Genomic DNA, 13,545 nt, shown 5'->3' on the forward strand with positions numbered 1-13,545 from the left:
TGCTTGAGGGAGAACAACCCCAACTTCTTCAGCCTCCCCATGTAATTGAAGTTTTTCATCTTGGTACCATTTGAGTAAATCTGCTCTGCACACTCTCTAAAGCCTTCTCACCTTCAGTCCAGCTTCGAACCTTAACTCTTTCCCTATTTGTTTGCTTCCAAGTCACCCCCTTGCATGGCCTGCACTCTTTGTTGTACCTGGGTGCCATTGTCAGCTCATGTTAACTGCATTCAGCACAGATCCTTATTCTTATCACTGGAAAGTGAACGGAAGCAATGGAACAATTAGGAGGCAGCACTGCAATTACACTATGACCTTAGACAGTCTTCTTAAAACAATGCCATTAATTATAGTCAGATCTTAATATTAAAAGAGCACTTTCATTTGCACTATGGAGAGTGGATTAATTCAGTATTCCAACAGTGTTCCTTTGCTTTGTCTCTCTGAAGGCTTGAGTGAATTCAATGCATAATATTGACACCATTGAACTGATTGCAGCAGGCAGCCAGGTTAGAGAATGAAGCAGGGCCAAATACAATGAACTGGGCATGATGGAGGGTGGCAAGGGGAATGAGAAGCAAACTGGTGGTTGTCCTTTGCCTAAATTACCCTCCCCAACCCCCAACATTTTTCTCCCAAATAATTAACATGTATAATTTGTGTTTCTCTTCATTGTTTAAGAAAAAGTATAGTTTCCTTGAAGTGGTTTCACAGTTCCTGGAGCAAAAAAAAATGACGACGAACCTTCACAGCAGCTACTAATCTGTTGTGACAATTTTTTTTTCATATTCCTCCCTGAGTTGGCCCCTTTTCACAAATGATTGAGTCAGAAATTGTTGACATTACTTCCTCAGAATTGGTGACCGGTGAGGTACATTCAGTTTAAGTTTGGGACAAGATGTAGGAAATTTTGCTAACTTAACTTTTGAAAAGCAGAAACAAAACCAAATATCTTTCTTTCCTTCCCAGATTTTTAGCAAACACGAGCTTCGATGGTGTGACGGGTTATATTAAAGTAACAGATCCATCTGTTATCACTTCAGACAGCCACTACTACATCTGGAACCTACAGCTTGACCCCGTTGGGAAACCCATGTGGACTCGCCTTGGGAGATGGCACGAGGGGAAAATTATCATGGACCACGGGATTTGGCCCAACAAGATGCAGAAGCAAAACAACGGTGGTGGTAGCTCATCTCGGCTACAGTTAAGAGTGGTGACACTTATTGAACATCCTTTCGTGTTCACCCGCAATGTGGATGAAGACGGCCATTGCCCTGCTGGGCAGCTGTGCCTGAATGCTCTTACGAACGACAGTGCCACCATAGAGAGCCTCTTCGAGAACCTAAAGTCGGGGAATGATTCTGTGCCTATAGAATACAAAAAGTGCTGCTACGGCTACTGCATTGATCTCCTTGAGAAGCTGGCAGAGGATATGAGTTTTGATTTTGACCTGTACATTGTTGGCGATGGGAAGTATGGCGGCTGGAAGAACGGCCGCTGGACGGGCCTGGTCGGCGATCTGCTCAGCCGGGCAGCGCACTTGGCCGTCACATCTTTCAGCATCAACTCAGCGAGGAGCAAAGTGATCGATTTCACCAGCCCTTTCTTCTCCACTAGCTTAGGCATCCTGGTGCGGACTAGAGACACAGCAGCCCCAATTGGAGCTTTCATGTGGCCACTGCACTGGTCAATGTGGGTGGGGATCTTTGTGGCTCTTCACGTGACGGCGCTATTTCTCACTCTGTATGAATGGAAGAGTCCTTTTGGAATGACTCCCAAGGGGAGAAACAGGAACAAGGTCTTCTCCTTCTCTTCAGCCCTAAATGTCTGCTATGCCATTTTGTTTGGCAGGACAGCTGCTATCAAAACCCCCAACTGTTGGACAGGACGGTTTCTAATGAACCTGTGGGCTATATTCTGTTTGTTCTGTTTATCGACGTACACTGCTAACCTGGCCGCTGTAATGGTGGGGGAGAAAACCTATGAGGAGCTTTCAGGAATTCATGATCCTAAGGTAAGAGCAGCGATGATACTCCATTAAGTTTGGATAGGAAAGCAAAGAAAACCCTCAGTGATTTACTTCGCTCCATGCATGCAATTGTTATGAATCATAATGACTTCAGTTGTTTGTTCCCAAAGCTCCCCATGTTATTTTATTTGTGTAAGTTAGAGGAGAAGTTTAATTAAAATGCCAGCTCAAAATCCATCCATTTATTCTGTATAACGAAGGTTTCACGGTGACTTTTTATTATCTCCAAATATGCAACGCAACGTGCACACATGTACCTGTCACAGAAATCGATTCAGGTACTGCTGCTCAAATAAAAATAATACTCTCTGCTTGGAGTGTCCATCTGAAATGCCTGGCGACTAGGCAATGAAGTGCCTTGGTAACAGTAGATTTTTTAATCATTTAATTTCCCCACACAAATGGAGGAGGAACTCACTTCAGGAAAAAAAAAAATCACATCACTGGATTTTATTCCCCAACTCTTGTATGTTTCTGACTTTACTCTGGGCTTTGACCTTATTTGGTAATTTGCCTCCTTTGTTGGGAGCAGATACATTAGCTCTGATATTTATGAGGGAAGAGGGGGGAGAATTTGAGGGAAGTCAAAAGCAACCAAAGAATGCGCAAGGCTGGAGATGTGGAGGTCTATCACTTTTTTGTTCCATTTCCCACCCGGCGCTGTCCAAATTGACGGCCAGGCTAGTGGCAACCGGGGAAACTACTGGCAGGAGACATCAGTCGGTAGAGGAGATGAAGAACGTTGCGAATAGTGGCAGTGGGGAGAGAGAGGCTTTGAAGCTGGTGGGGGGGGGATGAAAATGTGACAAGAGGAAGGGAGAGAGAGGCTGCGACAGGCAGTGAGCCAAGGCCAAAGGCATACCTGAGAGGCCTGGAGGAAGTCCTGCTCCTCCTGGCCTACAAAGAGTGCTGGAAAAGACCTTCTGGAGCTGGCAGCTCCCCACCTGTCTTTCACTGCCCAGTACAGCAGCAGTGAATTTTAAATTGGGTTCCCAATTGTGCTGTGAGAGCACAATGTAAATATGTTAATGAGATCTCCCACCTCTTCACCAGTGGTTACTCAGGTGCCATGATAATCACTGCAGTAATAAAGATAGCGGACACATGCATCGTATGCTGGAGACCTAGTGCCCTTATTTAGGCTTTTTAACCCGTCCTCTGATCATCTACCACCCATCATGTGCCTGTCTTTGGGCTTTGTCTTGGCATTGCACGATTATCGAGAAGCCTGAGGATTGATGGAAATTGACCAGCATACTGGCAGCTCGCTCAATCATGGGCCATCCTTCTTGCCAGCAGTGACCCTCGGGTTCCTGGACAGGACAGGAAGCATGGGTTGGAACAGAGCGAGGGGGTTGATCATGACTCCTGTGGAGTTGGGCTGCTCTCCTCCTCCTGACTCTGCTGGATGAGTTTTTCTTTAGGGATCTGAGGGATACAATTTCCACTTTGGGTGCAATCGATGATCCTGGCACACTGCAGGCAAAGTTCCAACCATTTTCAGAAACACAATTTTCTTTCTTTATTTTTTAAGGGATGCAAATGTCGTTGGTGAGGCCAGCATTTTTTTTGCTCATCCCTAATTGCCCTGGAGAAGGTGATGGTGATCTGCCTTATTGAACTTCTACACCCACAGCGCTGTTCGGGAGGGAGTTCCAACTTTTTGACATAGTGACAGTGAAGGAATGTCGATATACTTACATGTGAACTTATTGAAATGCATAAGATTCTGAGGGGGCTTCACAGGATAGATGCTGAGAGGATGTTTCTTGTCGTGGGGGAATCTAGAAGTAGGGGCAGAGTTTAGAAATAAAAGGGTCTCCCATTTAAGATGGAGACGAGGATGAATTTCTTCTGAGAGTGGGGACCAAGATGGGTCATGTCAGGACTAAGACGGTCAAGAAAGCTGCCCGAGCGATCATTGAGAAATACCACAGCTGCCTTGGCAATGATTTCAACACCAATAAGAGGGTCTGTGAGCAGGTTCCAGCAAGAAATTTGGAATTCTCTTCCACAGACAGGAGTAGAGGCTGGGTCATTGAATATATTCAAGGCTGAGTGCTAGTGTTCCCATCTATCTGCTGCCCTTGTCCTTCTAGATAGTAGTGGTCGTGGGTTAGGAAGGTGCTGTCTAAGGAGCCTTGGTAAGTTCCTGCAGTGCATCTTGTAGATGGTACACACTGCTGCTACTGTGCGCCGGTGGTGAAGGGAGTGAATGTTTGTGGATGGGGTGTCAATGAAGCGGATGGTGTTGAGCTTCTTGAGTGTTGTTGGAGATGCAGTCATCCAGGCAAGTGGAGAGTATTCCATCACACTCCTGACCTGTGCCTTAAAGATGGTGGACAGGCTTTGGGGAGCCAGGAGGTGAGTTACTTGCTGCAGGATTCCTAGCCTCTGACCTGCCCTTGTAGCCACGGTATTTATACGACTGATCTAGTTAAGTTTCTGGTCAATGGTTACCCCCAGGATATTGACAGTAGGGGGTTTAATGATGGTAATGCCATGGAGAGATGGTTAGATTGTCTCTGGTTGGAGATGGTCATTGCCTGGCACTTGTGTGGCATGAATGTTACTTGCCACTTGTCAACCTGTGTTGAATGTTATCCAGGTCTTGCTGCATATTGACATGGATCTGCCATGAACCAGTGCAATTGGGGAGCTTGTTAGAATGTAATTTTTAAAAATTGCTTTAAAAAAGTCCTTTGATATACTTAAGAATGATAAAGTTTGCTTCAGCCAAAAATCAGTTTAGCACAAAAATTAAGCAAATTTTAAGGAGTGTCTGCTCCACCATCTGTAAGTGATCCAATTATAAATTCAAGTGCTGCTGAGAAAAAGAGACATGCCGTCGAAGCTCTCCAGCTTGCACTCAGCAGGACAGACATAAGAATACCAAATTTCAAAGGGAACAACAATTTGTACCGCACGAGAAAAGGGTGCTGATTGGTTTGCAAGTAGATTCTGGCCAAGGCTTTGCCATGGAGAATGCAACAGGGAACAGTTAAACGGGGGAAGCTTAGGGGAATAACTGTTCCCTGGTGCGTTCTGGATGGCAATGCTTCGACTGGCCTGGTATATTCCTGTAAAACAACACAAAGAAAATCACAGACCAGGCACACAGCAGGTAGATGCATACGCACATGAATTTATATAGTGCCTTTCATAATTTCAGGACCTTCCAAAACGCTTTACAGCCAATGAAGTGCACTTGGAAGTGTAGTCACTGTTGTTGTATAGGAAGTGATACGATGAAGTATTTCATTTATTGGATATAAGAACACACATAGGCTGCATGAATAGTTTGATTAGGGAATGGAAATATGGGCTATATGTTTATCGAGGGGCTACATTTCCTGCACACAATCCTGGGAATTCAGCAAAGTTTGCAAGGGTCTCTCAAGCTGTATCCTAATATCTCAGACTTCACAGATTTGATCCATGGAAAGTAGGAGAACGTGTAGAAAGACACCCTTTAGTGAGATTATAGTTAAGGCAAAGGGCAGAAACTTTTCTGGACCCGTGGGCATGGAGTTCTAAGCAGGACTGGGAGGAACTTTGGAGAGATACATGTTGGGCCAGTGGCTAGAAGTGTTCCGGTCTTGGGATGATTGTCCTGAAGCCGGATCAGCACCGGAAGAGGCCACCCACCCGGCTGCAGCAAATATCCAATCTGCATAATTAAGCACCCATTATGGGCTAACAGTTCACTCCATCAGGATGGTCCCCCCGACTGAGGACCAAGTCTAGCAGGTGCCTGGAGGCGGCTTGCTGGTGCCTGACTTGTGGGAGCCCGTGAGGCCTCAAGTTTTAACCCTCAGTGGAGTCACGGCCACCAGCAAGTCACAGCTGCTGAAGGGGTTTTCCCTTCCACAGGGATGACCCCGCAAGTGTAGCTATGGTTTATTTTATCAAATTCAAACCTCTTCAGAGGGTGCTTCAAAGTGGAGGCCCTTGACGTTCTTCCCTCCGACAGTGGCAGCGCCTGTCCTTCCAAGGCTGTAGGCCCTCCGAGTCTGCAGTCTCAGTTACCTGCCCGCTGTCCGGACCTGGAGGTGGCCTCTTAATTGGGAAGATCTTCTAAGCAGAAACCCCGGCAAGCATAGTGGGAATGGTCCCAACTCATGCTCACAGCCTAAGGGCAGTACATCCTGCAATATGGGAGCTGTCCTCCCCATCTAGTTGGTGCAATACATGATGTAGTTGAGATCAAAGTTAAAACTGGTGTTCAACCTCAAACATATAGATACGAATTACAAGCAGGAGTTGGACATTTGGCCCCTCGAGCCTGCTCGGCCATTTGATAAGATCATGGCTGCTCTGATTGTGGCCTCAACTCTACTTTCCTGTCTCCCCCCACCCCCATACCCTTTATCTCCCTTGTCAATCAAGAATCTATCTAACTCGGCCTTAAAAATATTCAATGACCCTGCCTCCCCTGCTCTCTGGGGAAGAGAATTCGACAGGCTCACGACCCTCTGAGAGAAAAAAATTCTCCTTCTCTCCATCTTAAATGGGAGACCCCTTATTTTAAAATGGTGACCCTTAGTTCTGGTTTCTCCCACAAGGGGAAACATCCTTTGACCTTGTCAAGTCCCCTCAGGATCTTATATGTTTGAATAAGATCACCTCTCATTCTTCTAAACTCCAGTGGATACAGTGCAAACCTGCTCAACCTTTCCTCATAAGATAATCCCTTCGACGCAGGATGAGGAAGTTCATCTCAAGGTGCTAACATTCCCTGAGCCGGCATCTCTTACTTAAATAAGAGACAACATTAAAGGCAAAACAGTCTAAAATAAAATAATAAAACAGCTAAATGCTGAAAAAGCAGAGATGTGATTCAAGCTACGAAAGGCTAGAAAGCAAGAGTAAGCTTTCAAGAAGTAAAGTTATCAGCTTTTCTTACAGAATAGAAAAAAAAGGCATATTTTTCATCTCATTCAGAGAATACTGTTTACAATGGTTATATAACAGGTTGTTATGAAATGTAGAACATGATTTATAGAAGTGGACTGATTCTCTAACCCGTGATTGTTAATGTTGCAGTCAAGCCTAATGGGATACAATCACATCCGACAGGATTTCATAATGCATTCTGTTTATATCATCAATAACATCAGGGTCAATTTTATGCACTTGTGCTTTCAGCTCTGAGTGCTGGGACCTGGGTGTGGAGACCAATGGATTTTCTGCCTCCGAGAATTAGCCAGGAGATGGAATTCATGAAATTAACCTCCATGTGTACAAAATGGGCTGATAGACCGGCAAAAATTAGTTTAATAATGAGCTTTTTTGCCGTTGTGGTTTAGTTCCAGTGCACTTAGAGGCAGAGTGAGTGCTAACCCTGAGAATGAAGAAAGTACTGAAATTTCCAATGAAAAATCTCCTGGTTAGAGAAATAAGGAGGTCCTTATGTTACTTGGAAAGTAAGAATCTAATTGCGGCAGAGGAGCAAAGAAATCTGAGGGTACGAATATATAAATCACTAAAAGTCGTGACACAGATTAATAAGGCCATTAAAAAAAAAGCAAACCAAGCACTTGGGTTTATTCCTAGAGTGATAAAATTGAAAAGCGGAGAACTATGCTAAACTTATATTAACTCTTGGTTAGAGCACACTTAGAGTACTGCGTACATTTCTGATTGCCACGTTTTAAGAAGGGTATAGAGATGCTGGTGAGGTTACGTGTAAGATTGAAGTCAGAACTGCGAGGTTATACTGTGAAAGGATGACCAGGCTGGGGCTGGAATCTTAGGGAGGTGACGGGGGTCTCGGCCACCAGCTGAAGAGCCCCATGTCGCCTCTTTTCAGGAAGGCCCGCCACATCATATGCTCCTCAGGTAATTGCCAAGGCAGCAGCGGGCCTTGCCCTGGGATCAAGGACCCCGGGGACAGAGGTCTTGCCCCGTTGCGAGCTGCTGGCCAATCGGAGACTGGTTAGATCGGCATCACCACCGGTGAGGTGGTGCCTGTTGCCAGTATGACACCCACCAGAGGCCTTAGGTTGTCGCTAGATCCCAGGCCACAGGTGAGCGATGGCAGGAGCGGGGAAGGGTACAGGAGTTGCTCTCAGCAGGCCCTCCCTTCCCGATGCCAGATTCCTCGATCAGGCACTGAGTGCTTCTGGACAAGGGCCCCTTCCCCTGCCCCTGCCCCACTCCCCTCCGGGTGCCCACAAGAAACCTCTCACGAGTTTGCTTGTCGTGCTCTGACGTGTTGATGTCCCTGTCAGCTGCTAGACGGGATGAGGGCCCTTAAATTGGCTTTAATTACCCACTTAAGGATGTCAATTAGGGCGGCAGGGTGGGAAAGCCATCCAGGGCCAACTCTGGTGCGCAACTGCTGAACTGAATATCTGAATGACGCGTGATGACGTCTGGAAGCACGCCCGACGTCACTGCGCGTACCCCCAGCTCGCCAACCCGAAGATTCTGGCCCCTATTTTTTCTTCATTGTTCCTGGTTCTTTCTCAATCATTAAATCTCATTGGATTAGCGGATGAATTGTTGATCTCACCATTCACTGCATTATCAAATGTTCCATTAACCTCACCGTGCCTTTACCTCCTCACACTCCCAGCAAATTCTGGTGTAAAACACTTGAGCTGAAGGGGGCAGGAAATTGTCTACCCAACTGGGAACATTGTCAGATTCGCCACTCCAGCAATATTTGGCTCATTATCTGCAGTGGCATAGTAAAAGTAAAAAATATTCCATGGAGACAAAATCATGTACATAAATTACCCCCTCTGTCCAATTGTTTGATTTCTTTATCACAAATACAATTCACACCTTGGTTCTGGGCCTCATACAGATCTTGACCTGAAGATACCCAGGGAGTCTAAACCATGAGTGAGAACTGTTTGTCATCTCACGCACCAGCAACCTAACCTGCACTTGAAGCTAAACTGTTACTGAAGAAAGTACTCTTTTTTAGAAGTGTGATAGAATACTCTCCACTTGCCTGGATGAGTGCAACTCCAACAACCTCAAGAAGCTCGGCATCATCCAGGACAAAGAAGCCTGCTTGATTGGCACCCCATTCATCACCTTAAACATTTATTCCCTCCACCATCAGTGCACAGTGGCAGCAGTGTGTACTATATACAAGACTTGCCAAGCCTTCTTAAACAGCACCTTCTAAACCTGTGACATCTACCTCCCAGGAGGACGAATGCATCATAACCATTGGAACACCACCATCTGGAAGTTGTCCTCCAAGCCAGTCACTATCCTGACTTGGAAATATATCACTGTCCCTTTACTGCCACTGGATCAAAATCCAGGAACCTCTCACTAACAGAACTGTGGGTGCACTTATACCACATACACTGCAACAGTTCAAGAAGGTGGTTCACCACCACCTTCCCAAGGGCAATTAGGAATGGGCAACAAATGCTGGCCTTGGACTGCCAATCAAGCAGGCTGCTTTGTCCTGGATGGTGTCAAGCTTCTTGAGGGTTGTTGGAGCTGCACTCACCCAGGCAACTGGAGAGTATTCTGTCTCTCCTTGTAGATGGTGGACAGGCTTTGGGAAGACAGGAGATGAGTTACTCCTTACAGAATTCTCAGTTTCCAACCTGCTCTTGTAACCATAGGATTTATATGGCTGGTCCCGTTGTCTGGGGCTGCCTAACTAGTCAACCAATAATCTCTACTGTGCAAACTAAAGGAAATCTAAAACAAATGGAAAATCTGGAAATCATTTAAGTGGCTGGACAGATTAAACATTTATTTGCAGTTATCTGCAAGTATCACTAAATTTTATTAGCTTTTACTTTTATATATAACTCAGTAAAAAGATATTGATAGAAATGAAAATTATTTGCGATACTATCCAGGAGCTGCTGCTCAAAAGGTATTGGGGTAATAAATGCACAATGGTTATAATTAATGACCATTCAAGGTGCTAATATTTCATCAAATACTTGTTCATGTCTTGATTAATGTTGGTAGCAAATTAAATCACCACTGGACCGATAAATGTAATCCTGCAAATTGATGGACATTTCAATGAGAAATGAAGTGGCCGATCTTTACTCACAAACCAAACTTAATTTTTGCTGTGATAACAAAGGCTAAATGTCAGGCAAAGCCACATGAAGGCATTGGTTTTGGAGGACGAAACCTTGATAATTTAGGAACATAATGGGCAAAATCTTGCTACAAAAATAACCATGCGTTAACAGTGCACCCTGTGATTAACAAGCAAACCAGCCAGCAAGTTCAGGATATGAAGAGATCGAGACAAATTTCCCTCCAAGTCATGCACCACCCTGACTTGGAACTATATCACCGCTCTTTCACCATCACTGGGCAAAAACCTGCAGCTCCTTTCCTAACAGCACTGTGGGCATACCTACACCTCATGGACTGCAAAGGTTCATGAGGGCGGCTCACCAGCAGCTTGGAGCCAGTAACCACTCAACCCAGCCTAGCCTCCTGGACAAACACAGGCTCCTGACATCACCTGAGGCTGAAGGAAGAATCATGTGATTAAAGTTTCCACTTTAATTCAAGGGTAATTAGGGATGGGCAACAAACACTGGCCTTGTCAGCCACGCTCATATCCCACGAGTACTGAATAAAAAAAAGGATTAATTTAGGTCACACCATTTGCTCTGTACAAACAGCATCTTGCTCTTAGCCTCCCCAACACTTTTAAGAACTTGCTGGATTTGCATTTTAATTGCCCATTAAACTCACCGCAAAGTTTGGGTTCCTAATTAACAGAACTTACATTCTTTTCACAACATGATCATTGCTAATGCAATGCAAATTAAACTCTCCAAACCCAGAAAGGTAATGACTGAAACTGTTCAATCTCATTTGGACGTGTAGTAAAGACGTTAGATTCTTAAAAAGTCACATTTAATGTTTTTCCTTATTTTTCTCTTCTCTTTTTCCCTTAAAGCAATCATTCCTTCCCTGTACCTGATTTGATTCTAACTTGCCCGATTTCCTTCTCTGTCATTGTTCTGTTCCTATGATTAAGGAGATAGGGCCAACAGTGTAAGGTCTCAATGCTCCGTTGTCCATGCTGCATCATTATCCGCTCACACTTCCAGCAAGTTGTAGTGCAAAATGGACAAGAGGGAAATACCTCAATAGTTTCCACAGCATGGTTTATCTCCCTCCTTGAAGATCATTACAATTGTTGCATGCCCGAAGTGGAGGGGAGTTCTTTTTCCTCCCAATCCGTTGGAAGAGTGCATGGAATTTTGATGTAAGCAAAAGCCCACCAGCTTTGAAGACCTCAGCTGGAATACCATCAGGACCACAGACTTTGTTGCTTTTCATCCATTTGATTGTTTGTTGCCACTCTCCCATTGACAATGGCTCACCAATGGATTACACCACAGGGTGCTGGGGGATAGCCTGGAGAGTATCAGCTGCCACTGTGGGTTCACAGTTGAGGAGTTGTTGAAAATATTCTTTCCAGCACTGGCAGATGACATCATTGTCCTTAAGAAGAGAAACATGTCTTGTGAGAAAAGAGGACTGTGTCCATTTGGCTTTGGTCTATAGGTGGTTGTGATGGCTTCATTAAAGCTTCACAGGTCACCATATTCTATCTTCAGGGCTTTCCCTTCCTTATCTTTTAGATTTATCTTTGAGCATCAGCCTTGAGCTGTTAGAATGCTGCCTTCTTGCCTTTCGACCTTGAGTTGTTCTGCCAGGCAATGAAGGCTGCTCGTTTTTGTTCTAGGAGGTTATAAATTTCAGCAGGGAAAATCATGAAATCTATTCTCCTGAATCGTCTACTTCCTGTGGCCGTGAAGATCGTTGCAGAGACAAGATGTTGATTTAGGCTTTCCAGAGAAACCTCTGACATAGTTTTTGTTGCCAGACAAATCCAAGAAAATGTCAAGAACATCACCCGGAACTCTTCACTGCATTCATTGACCTGACCAAAGCATCTGACTAAGAACATCCTGTGGCTCAGTGGATTGTGCTCCAAAGATTTGGATGTCCAAGAAACTTCATCACGATCTTCCAATTGCCTCATGATGATATGACTGGAACTATCTTGAGTGGGAGATCTGAAACAGACACCTTCAAAATCCAGACTGGGGTCAAGCAAGGCTGTGTGACAGCCCCCTTAATATTTACAATCTATCTGACAGTGGCTAATCACCTCATCAAAGATCAACCGCCTTCTCATGTCAATACTAAATACCACCTAGATGGAAAACTCTTTAACCTCAGTCGCCTCCATGCCTAGACTAAACTGCCCACCACACACACACACGATCTACAGTTTGCAGATAACCGTGGTGTCATTGCCCACACTGCTCCAGATTTACAAGCCACTCTCAATCACTTCTGCATAGAATAAACTTGGCCTGCCCTTGAAAGTTACCAAAATGAAACTCATATCACCCCACCCCTGGCCAGTCAAATATTCCAGCTCCATACATGTTGAAGGAGACACTCTGGAATATGATGAGCGCTTCCCCTAGCTTGGTGACCACCTCTCTCAAAAGGCCACCATTAACTACGAGATCCAACACCTGATGATCAGCTGTGCTAGTTCAGCCTTCTACAAGCTACTGCAGCGAATGCTGCATTTATATAGCGCCTTTCAAGATTTCAGGACCTCCCAAAGTGCTTTACAGCCAATGAACTACTTTTGAAGTGCAGTCACTGTTGCAATACAGAAAATGAAGCAGCCTATTTGTAAACAGCAAGATCCCACAGAAAATGACATGTTAATGACTCGATAGCCCTTCCTTGTTATGATGGTCAAAGGATAAACATTGGCCAGGACGCCAGGGATAACTCACCTGCTCTTCTCTGAAATAGCTCCATGGAATCTTTTATATACAGCTGAGAGGGAAGACATCTTGGTTTAACATCTCATCTGAAAGATGGCGCTTCTGACAGCACAGCACTCCCTCAGTACTGCACTGAGAATATCAGCCTAGACTTTTGTGCTCAAGTTCCTGGAGTAGGACTTGAGCCTGTAAACTTCTGACAGAGGCGACAGTGCTACGAACTGAGCCACAGCGGATAGCAGAAGGGGATTGACTGTGGAGGCAGTATGAAGTGGCTTTGTGTTTTGCACATCAACTTTCCAGGTGCTTTTGGCACATACATTGCACCTTCATCGATTGGGATCTTCACTTCTTCCATCATGTGCATGTGGAAAGTATAGGCTGCCTTGTGCCATTCCAACCCATGTAATATTGATACTGCTTTATTCAGCATTCTTAATCATTATAGTTTGTAAAAAAAAAAGAGGCACATTTGTGGCTTACAGATCCCCCAAATCTCTTTTTGAATGTACAATAGTCATTGACCCTGAGTTGCTATAATTATTCTGTTGATTTTCTAACCAACCACTTTGTCTCACCGTGCACAAATTACATCTTAGCCAGAATGTCGTACATTCACACTTCTTTGATAGTAAGGGGTAAAAATTCATCTTGCGCATTGGTGGGAAGCACTGAGTAGTGCATTGGCTCACCGGCCTGGTATTCCGTTTCACTGACCTCAGTAAAACTGAATAA

General features: G+C 44.8%; 1 protein-coding gene across 1 annotated transcript in view; it reads left to right on the forward strand.

Moving 5' to 3' along the window:
- Positions 1-13,545, forward strand: part of grin3a (glutamate receptor, ionotropic, N-methyl-D-aspartate 3A) — a 144,944-nt gene that overhangs the window by 76,779 nt on the left and 54,620 nt on the right. The window contains exon 3 of the mRNA XM_078570840.1: positions 970-2,017. Within this exon, the coding sequence (XP_078426966.1) occupies positions 970-2,017 (1,048 nt within the window). The remainder of the gene's footprint in view (positions 1-969; positions 2,018-13,545) is intronic.

This window comes from Cetorhinus maximus, chromosome 2 (assembly GCF_964194155.1).
Source record: "Cetorhinus maximus chromosome 2, sCetMax3.hap1.1, whole genome shotgun sequence".
NCBI classification, from domain to species: Eukaryota; Metazoa; Chordata; class Chondrichthyes; order Lamniformes; family Cetorhinidae; genus Cetorhinus; species Cetorhinus maximus.